Source organism: Vigna angularis, chromosome 3 (assembly GCF_016808095.1).
Source record: "Vigna angularis cultivar LongXiaoDou No.4 chromosome 3, ASM1680809v1, whole genome shotgun sequence".
NCBI classification, from domain to species: domain Eukaryota; kingdom Viridiplantae; phylum Streptophyta; class Magnoliopsida; order Fabales; family Fabaceae; genus Vigna; species Vigna angularis.
Window position 1 is genome coordinate 24,965,880 of NC_068972.1, and position 20,901 is coordinate 24,986,780.

The window sequence follows — 20,901 nt, forward strand, 5'->3', positions numbered from 1 at the left end:
TTTTTGCACCTGTTGGGCGGTTATTGTGGCGAGGGCCTCAGCCTCTACCCAGTTCGTGAAATAATCGATGGCGACCAAAATGAACTTCTTCTTCGCTCGTCCAAGAGGGGGTCCCACAATGTCCATTCCCCCATTGGGTGAACGACCAAGGTGAGACCATTGCGTGTAATTTGCTGGGCGGGGCTTTGTGGATATTAGCATAGGCTTGGCATCCTTCGCATTTCTGAACAAGACTTTTAGCATCTTCCTCCATCGTCGGCCAATAATAACCGGCTTGAATGACGCGTGCCTTCAAGGTACGCTGGCCGGTATGAAAACCACAAATGCCGTTGTGGAGTTTGTCTAATACGTACAATGCCTCCGGGCGAGCTAGGCACTTGAGAAGAGGAGTGAAAAATCCTCTCTTGTATAGATCATCTCCAACAAGAACGTACCGCGCAATCTTGCAGGCATCACCTGGTCGAATGGGATGTCCGGTATCCGGTTCTTGCATTAATTTGCGAATTTCGATCAGCCAATCTTCTGCGTCGGTGCCACTAATGGTCAAACACTCTATTGAGGGCTCTGGTAGCATCTGTCGGATGACAGTCGTTAGTTGCCCCTTTTCCTTCCCACTACTAAGTTTGAACATGTCCGCTCAGGTTTTTTTCTCGCATGGGATGTGCTTGATATCAACTTGCTCGAATTCTTTGATCAAGACGCTGACCTTGTGGAAATATTTGAGGAGGTGGTCTTCCTTCACCTGAAAATTGCCATTCATTTTCCCTACGACCAGTTGGGAATCTGTTCGGCAACTTAATCTGCGTGCTCCCATATCGCGAGCCAACTCAAGGCCTGCTATCAAAGCTTCATACTCCACCTGATTGTTGGACGCTTTAAACCTGAATATGAGGGAGTACATCAGCAGAAAACCGTCCGGCCCTTCCAAACCAACCCCGGCGCCCCCACCCGTCCTTCTGGATACTCCATCCACATATAAATTCCATTCAACCGACAAGGGGTGCTTGTGGTAGTTCTACTACAAAATTGGCCAAATGTTGGCCTTTGACCGATCCTCAATGCTCGTATCGTAGCCCAAATTCTGATAATTCCACCGCCTAACCGACCATCCCCCAGTCAGGTCGGGTTTTCTTAAGATCTTTGAAATGGGATGGTCCGTCCGTACGACCACCTGGTGACTCTGAAAGTACGAGCTGAGCCTCCTAGCTGCATTAAGAAGTGCGAGTGCAACCTTCTCCACTTGCTGGTAACGAGTTTCAGCCTCTTGGAGTATCTTGCTGACAAAGTAAATGAGCCGGGGCTCTAGGTTATCCTTTACCAAAGTGGCTGATGGCGTCAATCGACACACCTAGATAAATTTGTAAATCTTCGTCTGGCCACGATCGATTCATGACCAGAGGGTTGGCTAGGACGCCCTTGACTTCCACGAATGCTCGTTCGCACTCTGCATCCAACACCTCTGCACCTTTTCCCTTCTTCATTCGTCTGACGACGGGCCGGATGCGCTCTGCTAGTTTGGGAATAAATCGAGAGAGTGAGGTGAGCCGACCGACCAACCGTTGAATTTCCTTTAGGTTGGTCAGGCTCCTCATTTCCAGGACGGTCGTGCATTTGTCCGGATTTGCCTCTATTCCTCGGGAGATCAGCATGAAGCCCCGAATTTCCCAGCGGCCACCCCAAAAGTGCACTTGGCGGGGTTCAACCTCATACTGTACCGCCTGACCTGCCCGAAAACCTCCTCCAAGTCTTTTATGTGATCACTGCCGGACTTCGACCTTACCACCATGTCATCGATATATACATCCATGCAGCGACCGATCTGCTCCGCAAAGAACTTGTCCATTTAGCGCAGATATGTGGCCCCAACATTCTTGAGGCTGAACGACATGACCTCATAACAGTAATTTGCCTTTTCAGTTATAAAGGCCGTCTTCTCTTAATCTGGGGCATACATCGGGATCGAGTTATAACCGGAGTACGCGTCTAGAAAACTGAGCATATAATGGCAGGACGCCCCGTCGACCAGGCCATCAATGCTAAGGAGCGGGTAAGAGTCCCTAAGCATGCCTTGTTGAGGTCCGTGTAGTTTATGCACATTCGCCACTTCCCACTAGTCTTTTTAACCATGACCACATTCACCATCCACATGGTGTAGGTCACTTCCTGGCTAAAGCTGGCTTCCCTCAACTTCCTTACTTCTTCGTTGAAGGCTTCCCATTTCTCCATCCCTAATCTTCTTTTCTTCTGAGCGACCGGTCTTTGTCCTCCAGTCCCACCTTAATTGTGTGAAACTCTCCAAGCGGCTCTATCTGGTGGTCAGTATTAGTGCGCGGGTCAAGGTCTTCCATCACCACCTCTGACCTAACCATCTTTCGCCTAGTCGATTGGGGATGGAGTTTCAACTCGGCTGCATAACATTCCCTAATCGTCTTCTGGTCGGCCCGGACGGTGAACATCACTCCCTTCTTTGAGGGGTACTTCATAGTCAAATGGGGGGCGGACATTATTGCTCTAAACGCGTTTAGGCATGGCCGACCTAAGAGGACATTGTAGGACGTGTTAGCGTCTACCAGCAAATAATGAACCTTCTTCTCATCGCCCTCTCGTCCGGCAACTAGGCGAGTGCGAAGGTCAACATAACCGCACGTGTCCACCCGTTCTCCAGCGAAGCCTACTATATGTTCATTATAAGGAATGATGAGATCCTCTAACAGGTCCATGCGTTGAAAAGTCTTCCAGTACAGAATATTGACAAAACTTCCCTGATTAACCAGCACCTTGCTCACCCCATAACGGGCTATTTCTGCCGTGATCACCATGGGGTCATCCTGCTCCAGATCTGGTGCATGAAAGTCATCATCCGTAAAAGTGATTGTCGGCATGGATCTCTTAGGCCTCTGCAAGCTATTGACTGATCGGAGGGCCCGGACATGACGCTTCTTGGCTGAGGAGGATGATCCTCCCCCAGCGAACCCTCATGAAATGGTGTTAAAAATGTCGCGTAACGGGCGATTGTTGCTTCTGCTACGGCTTTTGCTGCGCCGTCTCTCTGATCTAGGACAATCATTTTTACTGTACCGTGCGCGGCCCAGGTCATCCCGCCTTGTCGGTCTCCTTCTTCGGGGATTGTGCGGTTGTACCGATGAGTCCACCTAACTATTGGTTTTGACATACTTCTTCAATTGTCCTGCTCTGATAAACTCCTCAATTCGATCTCTAAGAATCAAACACTCTTCAGTGGTGTGGCCCAAATTTTGATGGTTCAAGCAATGCTTATTCCCATCAGCCCCGGGCGGCGTAGGGCGCCTCCTGGGTGCTTGTATGAGTTTGGCGCTCAATGCCTCTTGCAATTTTTAGCGTGGGGGGAGTTTAACGGGGTGTATTGCTGAAAACGTGGCCCCTTGGGAGGCTCCTTCTACCTGAACCCCCTTGTCTTTCATGATTTCCCTTCCGGCCGCTTCCCCTCGGCTTTCTCCTTTGCCTCCTGAGCTTCTTTCCGGTGTGATCGCTTCATCTCCTCCACCCTTACCTCATCAGCCGCCCTCTCATGCAACTCCTTCATTGTCTTCGGTGCCCGCCGACAAACGTTGTCCTTAAAGGGTCCCTACTTGAGGGCGGACATGACATATTGGAAGGCCAACTCGGAGCTGAGGCCCTTCACTCGTCGGATCATCTTCTGGTAACAATCCATGAATGCCTTCAACGTCTCCTCCTTCCCCTGCCTAAGGTTCGAGAGTTCAAAGATGGTCAAGTCTTGGGAACGGCTGTTGGCGAATTGACTACCGAACATAGCCTTCAAGCCCTCATAGTTTTCAATAAAGTTTGGAGGTAGGGAGTTAAACCACTCCAAAGCCTCCCCCTCTAGTGACAAAGAAAATGCCCGACACCATACCGCTTGGTTCCCTGTTCGGAATGCCATCCGGGTGGTAAACGCCTTAATGTGGTTATCAGGGTCGGTTGTCCCATTGTAAATATTGAGTTGTGGCGGGACGAAGTGCTTTGAAATATGAACGTCCATGATGGCTTGAACGAAAGGTAAGTGGCCAGAGGTATCTTCAACCTTCACCACCAGTTGTTTGCTTAGTGTGGTGCTCTCAGCCTGGTCGGCCTTAGCCTTACTCTTTTCGACCTCCGACTTGGTTGGTTTCCACGTCGTATCCGACATGCTGCTATGCTCAACCATGCCCTCCTGGGCGGCCTTGCCACACTCTTCTTTCGCCTTATCTCCGGCTCCCAATCCTTTCTCTTGGGCTATGCGAGCCGAGCACTCGGCTCTGACGGTTTCCATCTCCGCTTTGTGTCGTTGCTGCATTTCCTCCATTCTTTGTTGTAGCATCCTTATCATCTCTATCGGGTCTTCTACGCTCATATTCGTAGTGGTCATCATTGGGTCTTCTAAGTCACTCGACCCCACGGTGGACGCCAAAATGTTCCGGTATAAGGTCGAGTCACCTAAGTCCTGCACAATTTCCTCTAAACATTGTCCGGCCTACGCTCTCCCCATTCTCTCCGTCCGGTCAAGCTTCGTCCAATCTCCTGTGCACCAACCGGAGGTGTACCTGTTAAAGGTGCTCTGATGCCAATGTCAGTAATAGTCTAATCAGTAAGTAAAGTGCTGTAATAAATGCGTAATTAATAAATCTTCTTATCTCTTACTTTTGACCTGTATTTATAGTTTCGATTGTGGATCATAGATTAAAAAAACCTTAATCAAAGTCCAATCGGAGTCCAACCATTTTATCTTAATCTTCCACTTACCATTACCCATTACTGGCACGTACAGGATGGGGATATTGTCCGGTGGATCTTCTAGTACAAAAATTATTTCGGAAAATCTCTTCTCTCATGATAATGTTATTTTTTTTTGTATAAAGTAAATCAAACAAAAACTCCAAATTTAAAAAAAAAATAAAACTTCCTATCTACCAAAACACTCTGAAAAGATTTTTTTTTTCAATTTCACTTTATTTCAATTAAATAAAAAATATCATCTATATTTCTCCCTCTTTTCTTTCTGTATCCAAACATATACATGATGAATCATTATTTTATTCACTTCATTTAGTTTATTGTGCTAGAATTAATCAGGGAATTGTGCTTAATTGTCCAGTATTTTCCCATTTTACTGAATTGAGCCTAATCCGATCAGAAATTCTTATTTTAATTAATTTGAATTATCTGAAACGAATGATTTACATTATTGAGTGCATGAAAAATTTTGGAAAATATTTTTGGACATTTAGACTTTCTGTACAAATTCCCAATTCCTCTCGGGTAATCGTTTACAGGGGCAGAAGTGCCTAAAAGTCAGTTTTTTTTGCCAATGGTGACCTGTGTTCACCTAACTGAGTACCTGTGTTGGACTTTCTGTACAAATTTGCAATTCCTCTCGGGTAATCGTTTACAGGAGTGCTGTAAACGATTACCAGTGCTGCGTGAATGTTGTGTCATCTTGTGTGTCTTCGTTTGAGTTCAATTCTTATCCGTTTTGCATGCAATTTTTTTTTCATAGTTTCGTCTGGATGTCTAGTTTCAAGTATAGTTTTTCTTTTGTTCAAATTCATTCTGTGTTGTTCCCAGTATTTTATTTACTCTCCTATGTCAGTCTAGTGTTTACTGTTTGAGTGATTTCTAATCTCTTTACATTTTTTATTGTTGTTTGGTATTTGTGGTTGCTGGAATTGATCATTGAACGATTCTAAAACCTCCTAACACTCTTAAGCAAGTTCTTCATTTATTAAATTTTAAGAATGGCTTGGAACAACACATCACACGGCCCTTAAAAAAAACTCTCATGCTGAAATTGCAATTTGGAAATTGAATTGGTGTCATGCATGTGCCGTGGAAGCAAAGAGTGAGAAGTAGAGTTGCATGTGGGAGCTGCTATGTTGACATGGAAGAGCACCAAAATACAATTGATAATGGAATGAAAAGGTGGACAACACCTTGCTTTCTTTTCATTATTGTGTGGCATGGAGTGCATGACTCTCACGTAGGATGCAACAACATTCAAAGAATTTCTCACGGCTGAAATAACAAAAGTGGAGGGCCCCCTTTACTTGATTTTTATTGAAGGAAGTTTTAGAAGAAAGCATGGGAACAACACACTTCACACAACCTTGTTCTTGGTCCACAAGAGGTGCTCACGGTCTTGCTACACATGAGAGAGGAGAAACAGTCCAGCCACCTTAAGAGCAGTTGCAGCAGCACGTTAAAGAGAAGCCACCAGCTGAACTTTGATTGTTCACACTGATTTCACTTTGGAGTAGAAGCAGAAACGGTGACGAGAGAAGAGCTCTTGGAACCTTGGTGTAGCAGACCTTGGTGCAGCAGCAGACAGAGAGAGCGTCCAGTCTAGCTGAGATGAAGAAGATAGCTCACGGCAGCCAGCTTTGAAAAACCACACAGCAAGAGGACATGCACGTGCAGCCATGATTTCATTCTTCCAGGAGCCTCACGTTCCAGTTTGCAACAACACATAGGCAACCACGGCCAGAGAAGCAAGAGCAACTAGGTGGTGCTGTCACGGTCTACTTGGATGAGCTACACGTCCAGCATCCACCAAACGCTCCACCATTCAGCCCACACATGGTCCAGTACATCCAGCATTGTTGGAAGAAGAAGCAACCACTGAGAGGGAGAGAAAGTCATGGGCAGCTCATGAAAGCAGCTCCAAAACGCACACAGCAGCATGGCACATTCATGGAGGTTGGACGGTGATGATTCAAGAAGAAGCTTGGATGAGCTGCATGTCCAGGAGCATCCAGAGTAAGGAGAGAACAACAGTCATTGAGAGTTGCTGTCCAGCCAAGAACACATGCACGTTGCAGCCATGACTTGATGCTTCCACGCGTTTTCAGCAGAAAAATATTTGCTCCAGCAGCGTGCTCAATGTCCAGCACTTGATGAGCAGCAACAACATCAGTTAGAGATTCACAGTGATGAAGGCTGATACAGCAGCCACCGTTTATGGATTCATTGGCTGGATGGAGAGCAGAAGCAAGCAAAGAAGCAGCTGGACTTCCAGGCGAGTAGCACGCTGCAGCTGGTGGTTTCACTTTGAAGAAGCTTCACCAAGGTCCAGCAGTCCATGGAGCATCCAGCGTCATCCAGGAGCATCACGGGTCCAGCAATTCAGCAAAGAGAAGACTAGGTGGAGTAACAGCATGGCGTTCTCGGTGCAGAGCATATGCAGAAGTAAAAAAATGGAGGGCCCCACATGGCTTTATCTGACAGAGAAGCAATGGTGGATTAAAGAAATTCATTAAGAAGGTTGCTAATGGGAGACAACAGCATGGCAACTTGGCTGGAAACGCACAAGCAGTACCAAAACGAGACTTGAGAATTTAGTGTATAAAAGAAGGAGTCCCAGTTCAGCAGAGGAGAAGTCACGGTCTGGGAGAGTTCCTCTTCCAGTAGCTTCCATTCTTCATTCCAAGAGAAATCCAGTAGTGTAGACTCATGCAAAATGTAATGTAGGTTGCTGTAGTGTAGGATCCGTGTGGTGAGAAACAAAGGCTGGAAAATTCACGGCAGAGTGAAGAATAGCACAGTAGAATTTGGAGGCCAAAACGGTGTGCAAGTTCTAATTTAACTGTGTTGGTTGTTGTAATAATTTCATGCACAATTTAAATTCAATGCAATTTCATGTTGTTAAATTCCAGAATTGTTTGTTGCTTTTATTTTGTTGTTGTAATTCAAATTCAGTAGCAATTTAATATTTATCGTTGTGTGCCTATCGTTTAATTTTTACTGTTGTTTACACTGCGTTGTTGATTATTGCACGTTAAATTATTAGCTGTAGTTTGGATTTAAATGTTTTGCCGCCGTTATGTTGATGTTGTTTTCAGATTTGAATTTTACTGTTTTATGTTTTTACTTTTTACTGTATTTTCATTTTTTACTGTTTTCTGTTTTTACTATTTTCTGTATTTTCTATTTTACTGTATTTTCGTTTTTACTGTTCCAGATTTAATTTTTACTGTTTCATGTTACTGTATTTTCGTTTTTACTGTTTTCTAAAATTTTCTGTTTTCACTGTTTTCTATATTTACTGTTTTCTGTATTTTCTGTTTTTCTGTATTTTCGTTTTTATTGTTCAGATTTATTTTTGTTGTTTACTGTTCACTGCAATTTCGTTTTTACTGTAGTAATTTCGTTTTTACCGTTTTAATTTTGTTTTACTGTACTGCGTTTTACTTCATCGTATTTATTTCAACGTTTTTTAAAATTCAGTCGCATTTAATTTTCATCGCAAAAATAACCATTTCAAACCCCCCCACTTCGTGTGTGATCTGAGACTGAACCACAATATTGGTCCTTGAGAGACGACCTAGGAGTCACATCCTAGCTATACTGCATTATTTGGCGCCAAAATTTGACACGCGGGTCGCACCGCGTACAAATTCGATGCACTCAAGAAAGCAAACACAAACAGACTTGGCAAGCCTCTAAAATCAACACTCAGAAGTATATGCATGTTTAAATCAAAAGGTCTTTTATGGCTGTAATGGGGCCAAGGACAAGGGAGGATATATATGGATAAGTAGCTACAAACCACAAGAAATAGAGGAGCAATGGGGAACAAGTGTAAACACAGTCAAATCACAACCAAACCTCTATTTCAATCCTCTTCTTGACTCCATTATTCACAAAATTGTTTTTTTTTTCATTTTTCAATTTTTTTTTCCTTTTTTTTTTCAATTTTTTTTTTCTTTTTTTTTTTTTTCATCACTCAACAAGATCATATTTCCAAAAATAAAACAAGATGAGGAACCAACTAGCCAATTTATAAGAATCCCCACGGAGACCACACTTATTCCCAAAACACTTCCAAAGCTCCAAAATTTCCTAAGGTTAAGGTAATCATGGTTTTTTTTCACTTAGGTCGAGTGTATGAGCTTTTTAAAAGAAAGAATTGGATACAGTATAGGCTCAAAGGGGTTATCAAATGATAATAACATGGTAGGCTTATTTGGCTAACGAGGCTCAAGAAATAAAATGCCTTTATCATTTCTAAACATGCATATCCATCAGGAATTATCAACAAGAGTCAAGCCAAGGCATATGTGCAAGCAATCAAGAGACATGTCACACGCAAGAAAGAAATAAAGTGGCTCAAATTCTCACAGGGTATTTGTCACAATCAAATCAACCTCTTAAACAGCATAATCATTTTCCAAGCAGAGAAAAGCAAAGATTTCATGCCATGAGTATCAATCAAGTGAAATGAAAGACGAGTCTACAACTTTAACAAAATCCAGAATTGAAGAGAAAAAATGTAAAATTGCACACAAAAACACACTAAAAACAATCTAAAACAGAAAAAAATTTAACACTCAAAAACAAAAAATTTAACACACAAAACAAAGAACAATCAGAATCTCTCCCAATAGACCACACTTAAACTACACATTGTCCTCAATGTGTTCTAAGCATACATCAGCAATCAAAACACGAAACATATTATGGACAAGTGCAATAAAAGGTAGAGAAATGGGAAGAAATTTTCAGTAACATCCATCAGTAGATGTTATCATTGACATCCATCAGCAGATGTCCAAATCACCTAGCACCCATCAGTAGATGCTAAAATAATTTTTTTTTTAACTTAATTAATTTTTATTTTTTTTATTTTTTATTTTGTTTTGAAAAAGGAAAAGACCGGTACTGTGACAATAGTTTCGGTGGGAATGACCGGAACTATTGCTACAGTGAAAACAATTTGGCTATAAATGGGCCAACTTCAGCGCCTGAGCGACATTTCTGATTGCCCTGCTCTCTCTCTACTCCTCTCTTCTCTCTCTTCTCTCTCCCACTCTATCCTCTGAGCATCCGGAGCTGCGCGGAGCCTCTGCCACCGCGCCTTCTGAAGAGTCTGAGACCGTCGAGGAGCCTCTGCAAGCCCACTTCTCCAGGTAAGTCCTTCTTCATCTGGATCTCCCTTTCTTTCTACTTGCCTTACTTTTCCTTCTTTCTGCTTTCTCTTTTCTTCTTCTATTTTCCTCTGCTTTCCTCTGTGCTGCTCTCCCTTTACTGCTTTCCCTTTACTGCTTTCCATCTTCTTTCTTCTCCTTTTCAATTTTTTTTTTAATTTTAAAACACTAAAAACACAATTGTCTTAAAACATAAGGGGTATATAGGCTGGAAACCAGACGTTAATCTCCCTTCGTTTGAAGGTATGGCAGAGACAATCGGGTAGAACAACGCCACGTACCCCACTAAAAACTAAAAACACAGAAACATAAATTAAAACAAGAACAACACGGACAAGGACAACAGGACAACAAGACGTAGATCCGTTTAGGACCCTTTTGCAAGGACCGTGAAACAGATCTGAGACCAAACACAAAAACAACAAAGAGAGACAGGACAAAATAAATCTAAAAGGAAACAAGAACAAATAAAGAAAACACAGAACTAAGAAATTTTTTTTTTTTTTTTTAATTATGCATTTTTATGAGTTATGCTTTGTTTTTTTTTTTTTTTTTTTTTTTAACAGCGAGAGGAAGAATGAGTGAGATGGAAGCAGAGAGATACACCAGTCAGCGGTGGCGTCCTACCGAAGATCAGACCCAGATGATGACCAGAATCTACAACTTTGGGGTCACACACCCAAGCAGAGCGCAAGTTGTCGAGATCACGTCTCGACTAAGGATCTTCGGAGATGCCAGCGAATACAACGTACATTGCTGGTTCAACAATCACGGCAATCGGGTCAGGCGCTGGCAAGCGGAGATAGACCCTACTGGCACTCAGTTTTCGCAACTGCCGCTATATATGTACGGTAAGACTCTGATCAAAACTCACTTTTATTTATTTTCCTTTCCTCTTCTATTATTAACACACAATTTTTTTTTTTTTTTGGCCGAAAGATTATGACTGGGTGATTATGAGGGCACCGAGGCTGCTGAATCTGTTTCCCGTTCCGATCATCATCGACGACGATAGGGACGTACGACAAATCCCGCCACCCATGCTTCTCACATTCCGAACCAGAGCTCCCTCGACGGAGCTCTCCCTTAGACCTCCACAACCAGCTCGAGAATTCTTTCGCTGAAATTTTAATGTTTTATGTTTTTTTTTTTTTTTTTTTATGTTTTTGCTGGCCGAGTGTGGCCAGAATTTGAACAAGGCATGTAATCTGAACACTTATTTTTTTTTTTTTTTATGTTTTTATGTTTTTTTTTATGTTTTTTTTTATGGTCTGTAATACTTAACGATCAGAAATGATCGAACCCTGAACATCTTTATTTTGTTTTTATGTATTTTATTTTATTATCAGCAGTGTAAGACAGAATGTTTTCGGTGAATCATAATTATTAATAAAAGCACTCAGATTTATATCTCTGCTCAAACCTCACCTCTCTGCCCTATTACTGCAATTTTGCTCTCAGTTTTTTTTTTTTTTTAACAAAAACAAAAACTAAATAAATAAATAAAACAGAACACGTATTAACGAAACAAAATACCTAATACCAAATAACGAACACAAAATATCAAAGCAGGACAGAACACAAATGTCAAAAACAGCAGACAAAACACATATTTACAAAACATACATTAACAAAATAACAGACCAAAAACAGAACAAATTTTTTTTATTTTTTTTTTTAAATAAAAATAACAAATCGAAAACTAAGAAAATCAGAATTCTCCCCTAATTCACAAACCAAGAAAATTAAGGGAAGAAGGAACAGGAAAACTCCCCCGGTTATGGTGGCAGTTGCCAAACTTGGACAAGCAGAGAGATGTTTTCGATCACAGGATTCAGCAAAGAAAATTTGAGGAAGAACTGCTTCATCAGTATTCTTCTCGTAGCAATTTGTTTCAGCAGTATCTCTCCTTCCACTAGCAGTTGTGGAGTCTGTGACACCGGAATAGATATCTCTGGCTCGCTTAAAGAAGTAGCAGTATACTCTTCTTCATCAATCATCAATTCTTTAATGTCAGCACCTGCATTCTCTTTTAAATCTGCATTCTTGTCATCAAACTCACATTTAATAGCATCTGTAATAAACTTAGAGTCTGGGTGTAACGCAAAACCAATTTCAGCACAAATGGAGCAAGAACCAGATTCGCAATCACATTCAAAATTTTCAGAAAACTGTGTTAAATCAAAGTTTAGTCCTAACTCTATAAAATCATCAGATTGCACAGTTTCTCTTTCAAAATCAAAATTGACGCGACTTTGACCAATGGGTTCAATGGCTGACACTGAATTAAAAATTTTAGAATGGTCAATCAAATCTGTATCTGTATCAGTTACAAACCCTATATGATCAGTGTGCATCAAATCACAAGCATTTGAATGTGTATGCAAATCAGGTAAAATTGGAATATCAGGTTCAGAATAAACCTGTTTTTGCTCATTGAAAAGTTCTTTACCAATCTCTAAGTCATCAACTGCATCCTCAGGGCTATCAGTGTCAGAATCCAGAACAGGCTGCTCAAGTTCTTCCTTTGTTACCTCAATTGGATTTTCACCAGCCAGCTTGCATAGCAACTTCCTTGCTTCTGCTGGGGTTGTATCCATCAAACATCCACCAGCAGTTGCATCCACAAGTATCCTTTCACTGTCCAGGAGCCCTTCATAAAAATAAATCAAGAGCAAATGCTCTGAAATTTGGTGGTTTGGACAAGTTGTGCAGAGCCTGTTGAACCTTTCCCAATAATCTGCCAGGCTTTCTTCTTTAAACTGCTCAATGGCAGTTATCTTCCTCCTAATGCTGATCACCTTTTCTGCTGGGAAAAACTTGTCGAGGAATTTTTGTTGTGTTTCCTGCCAACTATTAAAAGGATACTGGTATATGAACCAGTCTTTTGCTTCATCTTGAAGTGACATTGGAAACATTCTCATATGTACTTCCTCCTCTGAAACACCAACAGGCCTCATGGATGAGCACATCGAATAAAACTCCTTGAAGTGCCTGTGTGGATCCTCATGTGCCAATCCATGGAATTTGGGAAGCCTCTTGATCAGCTTATACGTCCAGTCTTGAGAATCCGTCATTTTCTCTATTCTAGTTCAAAATCTGTCTCAGACCTGGACTTCCACTTCACGCAAAGATTATACGAAAGCATAACATGAAGTAAAAATAAAAATTACAGTTTTTTTTTAATTAATTTTTTTTTAAGAAAGAACAACTAAATACAAAACACAACACAAAACACAACACATAATGACACAACAAAAAACCAAAGACTGAACCGTTTGATCCCCGGCAGCGGCGCCAAAATTTGACCCGCGTGTCAATACATTATGAATGATCAAACAATATTGAATTCAAACTTCATTCAATAAATTCGTATACCATAAATTTGAACGTAAAACTCAATGAAACAATTTATAAAAAATGACTAAATAACTAAAAAGTTCATTTATAGAAGTAAAATAAAATTTACCATCTTTTATGTTTGTTCTAAAGTTTATACATTGAAACTCAAACACAATAATTTTTTTTTTGTCGTAGTAGTGGAGTTGTTATTTTAGCCTTTATTAGAATAAAGGTTAAGATCATAATTAAAATAATCTTTAATTTAGAAAAGTAAATATAAATAGTTTTTTTTCTTTTCTAAATATCCACCAACTTAAAAAGAAAGGAGGTAGGAGTCTTGGTTTATTTTGTTAGCTAAAACTAAAATAACATTATTTTATGCGATGTTAAATGCCATCAGCCATGGATTTGAAAAATGAATATAATTTTTTTATTAAAATTCACAGTGAGATACATTATTAACACTTCTATAAAAAAAATTATTCTTTAAATTATATTTATATATATAGTTTTTACTCATTAGAAATGTTAATAGAACTCTCGGGCTAAAGTAAGGGATTCAATACATTTCAGTTAAATAGTAAAGAAAATTCGGAAGAGTATGTATTATAAATATGATACTAGCTAGTTGTTCCTTTTTAAACACTTTCTCATTTTTTTTTTTAATCATGTTATGTTACTAATTATATATTATTTCCCTTTTTCTTTTCCTATTTCTCACTTTTCTCGTGAGCGTGTAAAACAAATATTTTATAACTAGTTATCACCAATCATAGTTATAATAAATAATTTTTTTTAGTAGATAAAAGTATCAATGTGGCTAATAGGGAATTTAAATTGGTTAAGATTTAGGTGTATGTATTATGAAGAGTGTTTATTTTTAAGGTATTGGGCGTAAATTAGGTGGATGGAAGGTTATTTAAATGAAGATAAATACATAAAATGAAAAAAAAAAAGTCAAGGGAAAGACAGCGTTTGGTAAAGACTTGCCTATCTTTTGGTAACAAGGCATTTGGATTGAAATGCATGCTTTAGTCAATGATGCCTAACTCCATGCATGACTCAACATATATCTTTCTTTAACCTTCAAATTAGGCAATTCTGAATTGGTATATGAGGAGGACACGTTCTTTCAGAAAACATTTACATTTGGACATCTTTATTTCTGTGTTTTCCCTTTATTTTTTAAAATGTTAAAAGAAGTAAATATACGTATACAGGCCAATAACATCTTGGTCTATTCAGAAAATGCCTTTAATCTCCTAAATAAAATCTAAATGCTTGTATTAGATGAAGACCTACACTAGTATTAGCATTAGACATAGTCACAATTAAGATTATTTTAGAGATTTTAAAAATGGAACTCAGTTAACGATATTATAATGTATGATTGATTTATTATTTCATTTATTTTTCGATTAATATTACTTCATCGTGAGGGTGTTATTATAAACTTTTCTTCCTTTATCAAGTTCAGAATAACGTGGATGAAAATACGTCAACCTAAGACTATCTCGCTTTAAATTGGTGAAAGAAAAAGACATTACTATATAAAATACATTTTATAAAACTGTAATACATTGAGCTTGAATTTGAGCAAAGTAATGTAGGTTATTGAAATTGTATTTAGTTTAGGGTAGACAATTGGACTATGTACTAAATGAAATTTAACCGTAATAGAAAGATATACTCATTACAAATAACACTTTAGGTAATTATAAAAGCGTGGGCTAAATTATAAAAGTTGTGACCTAAAGTTTAGGCAACAGTTTTCCAACCGTGATCTAGGTTTGCATGATCATTGATAATAGACCGTCACTACAAGAAATTGGTGTTTTACCGAAGGGTATTTACAGACGGCCTCAAGGCCTTCGGTAAAATTGTTTTCTCGACGGCCATTTAGAGTATTACCGAAGGTCTTGGAGGCAGTCGGTAATTAAGTGCTGATTTTAAATACCGAGGGTCTTAGGCCGTCGGTATGTATGAGGGTGAATTAAAACCAAAACTTCTGTTTTCCCTCTCCCATTTTGAGCTCGTCGACCAAACCCTATATCCCTCTCCCTGCGAATCCTCTCCTCAACCGCGTTGTGTGAGTGTGCTCACGGATGTTGTGAGGGCGTGCGTAACTGCGTCATCCTTCCTTCGGTCGTGTTAGTGAGGGGGGACACCGGTTGTCGTTGACGGTGTGAGGACGGTTGTGACTGAGGCGACTGCCGTGGAGTAGGGACGGTTGGGGACTGAGGTGTCCTCCTTCATTTGGTGCGGTTGGAGCTTTTGTTGAGTGATTCTGCGGGAAGGGTGTTCGTCGACGGTGATTGGGTCGGTGTTGCCGCTAGGATTGCATTAAGGTTAGTGTTCTGTTCATGTGAATTTTAGGTTTTGGGCTTGCTCCGTAATTGATTGATATTTGTTTTCGTGCTTCCAATTTCTTGCAAATACTTGGAAGTCATTGTATATTGGATTGTGGTTCACTACAAAAAAGTAGGGTATTACCGAAGGCCAGAAGCCCTCGGAAAATGCCAAAGGCCGTCGATAATGGGTGTTTACCGAAGGCTTATCGACGGCCAAAAAAGTAGGGTATTACCGAAGGCCTTGTGGCCTTCGGAAAAGCCTTCGGTAAAATACATTTACCGAAGGCCACAAGGCCTTCGGTAATTAGCCGTCGGAAATAAATACTTTTCCAGTAGTGGTTGTGGCAGCAGGGGTCGTGCTTGGTGGATAGTGTGAGGAGGGCATTGCGGTGGTGACGTGTTGTGGGTGCTGCTTTAAGTGGTGGTCTACTTGTGCTGGGGTTGCCATTGCAGAGGGTGCTGTGGAGCTTTTTATCAGGTTTGCTAACTTCCACCGCTATATGTTAACTGCATTTACAAGTTCCTGTTTTAGTGCTGTGGATGCTTCTACTTCTTGATGATTTGATATGAAACTGTACATCACTATGTGAAAAGTATGTATTGCATTTTCTGGTTGTTTTATGTGAATCTGTACATTACAGCCAAGCAATCCAACCAATACTTATGATTCAATAACTTGTTTCTTGCACAGTTTGTTAGTCTAATTTACAATTCCTTATTCAGAACTAAAGTAGTACTAAGTGAACCAACAAATTAAGTTCCCAGACTTCATAACCAAATCAACATCAGCCTAGAGGTTTTATTCTCTTTAGGTTGAGTCCTCTTGTTCAATATAATATTATATTCATACAATGTACTGAGTGCACATCACCCTTCGTTTTTTGACCTTTAAACCAGTTAAGTGTGCCCTTTACCATGACCAGAATTACTTTACACTTACCTTTTATTTTCCCTCTCTCATTTACCATTTACACAATTTCATACTGGGCCAGTTGGGGTCCACTTTCTTAGTTTCCCAAACCAGGATCCTGACTCAAACACCATCATCATGTTATGAGTGCAATGAAAGAGTATAAAAATAAGCCTAGAATGTCACAGAAGTAGGAAAATTATAAAGGTTTTGATTTGATATATGTCTGATTCTAATAATTGGTGCCTTGTCTGGCACCTTAGAATTTAGAAGGATACCAGTGCCTTTTTTAGTTGTCCTTGGCCCATATCTATGTGTCACCTATATAAAATTTTATCAACATTTATCATTCTGTGGTTCTGAATTTATGTATGTTTTAGTTTTAAGGATTTAACTTTATGTTCTGTTAATGGACCTAGAACATGATTCTGAAATAGAGCAATTGAACAGTGAGGCATAATTAAAGATCCTGCCAAATGGCAAATTTCTTGAACTTAAAACACCACCCATTTCGTACTCCTGGAATGTTGTTTTTCCCTATGCAAAATTTCCCATCTTCCTATCTCATTATTAAATCCGAAAGAGAATAATACAGTCCACAACATTTGCCTTCTCTCACTCCTTTAAACTCATGACCAATTTATTATGACACTGCCACTGACCTTACTTTTACTCCTATTTCACTTAATTTATTCTTTGTCTTTTATATTTGTCCATTATATATGTTATTGTTATCCTTTGTTCATCTCTTATTTTCCCACACTCTGTCTCCCCTGGAAGTTCCTTCTGTTAACACTAATTAAAAGACTTTCGCTTCATCATTCACCTTTCACACCACAATACAACAACCACTCCTACTTTTCTTGAACACCAAACTTAACTACATTTTCCTTTGGTACCTCAAGTGTGCTCAAAACAATTGACAGTAACAAAAATGTCCACAAGTTGTACAATGTAGCTTACACAAGTGGATCACACTAGAATCAAACAATTAGGGTCAAATGTCTGTAACTATAGAATGTGCCAGAATAGGTGCATGATGTTTGAACATATAAGCAAAGGACTCCGTGATTTACTTGAACCGTAATTTACTTTCACAAATAATATATTAAGTAAAGGAAAAAATTCATGAATCATACTGAAATATGTAATATAAGAAACACAGCGAGTTCAAGGAATCCGTGCAAGTGTGAAGGAAGGCGAAGGACACAGTACCTTAAGGAATGTGGTTGTTCCCAAACCTCTGAGAAAAACTACGACCATGTCTGGTTTCTTCTCTAAATGTCTTGAACAATTGTTTTGTGCAAGATGATTATGAGTAATATATAGAGCAGATAAAAAACACTATGTCTTTTGCTATGGGAAATTTCTTACGACTTTCTATGTCAATGTCAGCTACTTTCCAGCATTTAAGTTGTTTGTTAATTTCTTCTTGTCTTGCACAGTCAAGACACTATCTTTCATATGCAAGAAAGTATGTTGAATAGTGCAAAGTTAAGGAAAATATACAAATTAGCATAATTTAATTCAAGTCACTTGCCACTTAGTTATTAATTAAGATTTTCCACAGGTGTAAATAAGTTACTTTTTTGATTTACTATGGTTTTAGTTATTTAAAGTTGTTACAATCTTCCCTCTAGTGTTTCATCTAAACTTCTATTATAAAGTCTTTTATTTTTATTTTTTTCTTTGCAGTTTCAATGAACAAAATATGAACTAAATTTTGAAGTTTTTAATGGTAACTCAAAACAACTAGTTTTTTTGTTCTTATTTTTTGTTTTAATCCACTTCTCGTCCTATAATTTTGAAAATGCATAAATTTGTTCTTTATAAACCAACTTAATTGTTTACCTAAAGATGTTACCACTTTGTGTATTTGTAAAACTGTAGTGAGAAAAGGTGAATTTAAGTAAAAAAGATAAACAGTTTTAATTTTGATGTCTACTTTTTTAATTTTTATTTCTTGTTAGAAATTTTATCTCAACGGCTGTAATAGTCCTCAACAAAATCATTTTTAGTTCATAACATTTACTTAAAAATAACATTCCTTTTATAAATCTATATAAAGTTTACTATTGACATCGAAAATAAAACAAAAAATTTTCTACACTAATATAGTATTAAAATCTACAGTATTTTATAAACATTTTTATTTAAGTAATAATAATAAAATCATCTTGGTGTAAGAGTGAGAAGTTAATAATTATAATTGTTCAAAATTTACATCCTTTGAAGTGAAGTTGTTAAAGATCCATGGTAAAGTATAGCCGTACAGTGATTTGTACTTTGATCAGCCCTTATTTTCTCTGTTTGAAACAACAGCTACATATTTTGTTTTGTATGTTAAACAAGGATTAAGACCCGAATGAAAATTATATTAACCAGGTTTAATTTTTAGATCTGAATGACATCTAATAATGACCTTTAAGAGGAATTTTTAGAAAATATCAAGCAAGGGAAACTTCCAGGAAGGTTCCCACATAGATTTCAAAAGGTTTATTATAAATACACCCTTAGCTTCTTCTGTTTCACCAACAAAAATACATGCACACACGTAGCTATCTATAGTAACTGCAAGAAGATACCCTCTGTAGTTTTTTAGGTTTATGCTGCCAAAACCAAAGGCTCACTGCATCACATTTTTTGGCTTGTGTTTCTTCTAGCTAAAACCTCCACATAACAAAAATGGGTTCTCACCAACACGAACCATGGCTACTGGAGAACGGAAACCCGAAGGTCTTGACCAGGGAAATGATGTTGGTCTTGTCCAGGGAAATGATGTTTGCTTCTCTTCAAGTTGTAGTACTCAAATACATAATCCAGATTGAGGTTTATATGATTTAGAATATATGTACCAGTCTTGTTATTAAACAAATTTATTCCTTCATCATTAGAAAATAAATAATGTTATAGATTGATGATCCTACAATAGAAATTTGGTTCATGAGTTTATTTAGGAAATTAATTTAAATGTGAGTGCAAACTTGTATGGTTGAGTTCATGGCAATTTGTAGTGTCAGTCCCATGAAAATGAACTTCTTGTTAAAATAGCTAAATGGCGTTTCCTTTAACTCATGTTGAGCTTAACATCATTTCGTTTCACTTTGGTTTAATAAGGAAGTACATTATGATTCCAACAGGGTAATACCATATATGGTGGTCTTTCCCATGATTAGTCTTTTTAAATCTAAAAAAATAGATAAAGTCATGTGTTGGGAAGTGTTGATTTGCATGCTTTGTTTGTGTAATTTTCATGAGTGAGATGTCCAAAACCAAATCCAACTGTCTTATCTCCTGTGTTAATTTGCATGCTTTGTTTTTATATGGTTGAGAGAGTGCTCTAACTTTTGATCAAAGTAAATGTCAAATGATTAAAAAGGTTCCAGAAAAGGGGAAAAAATAAAAGGATGGATGGGTGTTAAGCATTGTGATTATAGTAAAGCATGGTTGTTTTAGTGGCATAGGCTCTGTTTCAGAATTAAGTGTTACCTAATTAGTGGCAGAGGTCCATCTTTCTGAAATTACTCTTTCATCCTTAACACACTTCTGTACTTTCTTTGTTTAAATCACTTCCATATGCTTTTTATAGTTGTCAGGAAGTTCATTAGTTTAATATAATTTATGTTAAAGTGTTAGGCTATTTGGAATGACTGTAAGTTCTTAAAATTGGATTGAATTTTGTGTGGACATTTAAAGGAGTTTTTAGAGGATTCGTTTCATGTGTTAGGGTCAGCTTTTAAAGGACTTTGGATTGTGGCCACAAAGGGAGGAGGAGAGTCTACGGATAACACTTAACTAGGAAAGGAAAGCAAAGGCAAAGGTATGGGGACCTAAACTTAAATTGGATGATTGTATCTATGTCATTTTATTTTTGATTCTTATTTCATGAATTTGATGTTGTTCTTAGATGTTGTGAATGTTGAGTTTGAATGTTAAGTTATCCTGATTGAAGTTTTATGATATTGTAAACATTGAGGATTGTGAAACTTTGTTGTGTATGGTTTGAAACTGATTGCCAAATATGTAAGAGGTTTGTTTTGGTACTTTAATTTGTGAATGATGAATTTCATAAAATTAAGCATGTACAATGGCCTCTTCCATTGGTTCTAATCTCTCAGAATTAGCCATGACACATCTTACCATGTTTGTAAGATCATAGAATGTGTAGGTTTAGATTATCCTCTTCAATTTAGTAATTTCTTCTACGTCAAGAGTTAAGATCTTTACTAGAATCAGAGGAATTGGCCTTCAACAACTGAAGTCAATTTTGTTCCACTTCCCAAGTGTGTTTTACATTAAAAAAAGTTTACAAAGTTTCCAAATTGGTTGTTTGAATACAAGACATAAGAAGATTTAGGTTCAG

At 38.6% G+C, this 20,901-nt stretch overlaps 1 protein-coding gene across 1 annotated transcript; it reads right to left on the bottom strand.

Annotated features, from left to right (window-relative positions):
- Window positions 1-37: 37 nt before the first annotated feature.
- Window positions 38-631, bottom strand: LOC108344002 (uncharacterized). The gene has a single exon (XM_017582464.1). It carries the CDS (start codon window positions 629-631, stop codon window positions 38-40), a length of 594 nt encoding a protein of 197 aa, XP_017437953.1.
- Window positions 632-20,901: the final 20,270 nt, after the last annotated feature.

Coding starts and splice junctions, on each gene's coding strand:
- LOC108344002 (XM_017582464.1), bottom strand. CDS start 631: ATGTTCAAACTTAGTAGTGGGAAGGAAAAGGGGCAACTAACGACTGTC.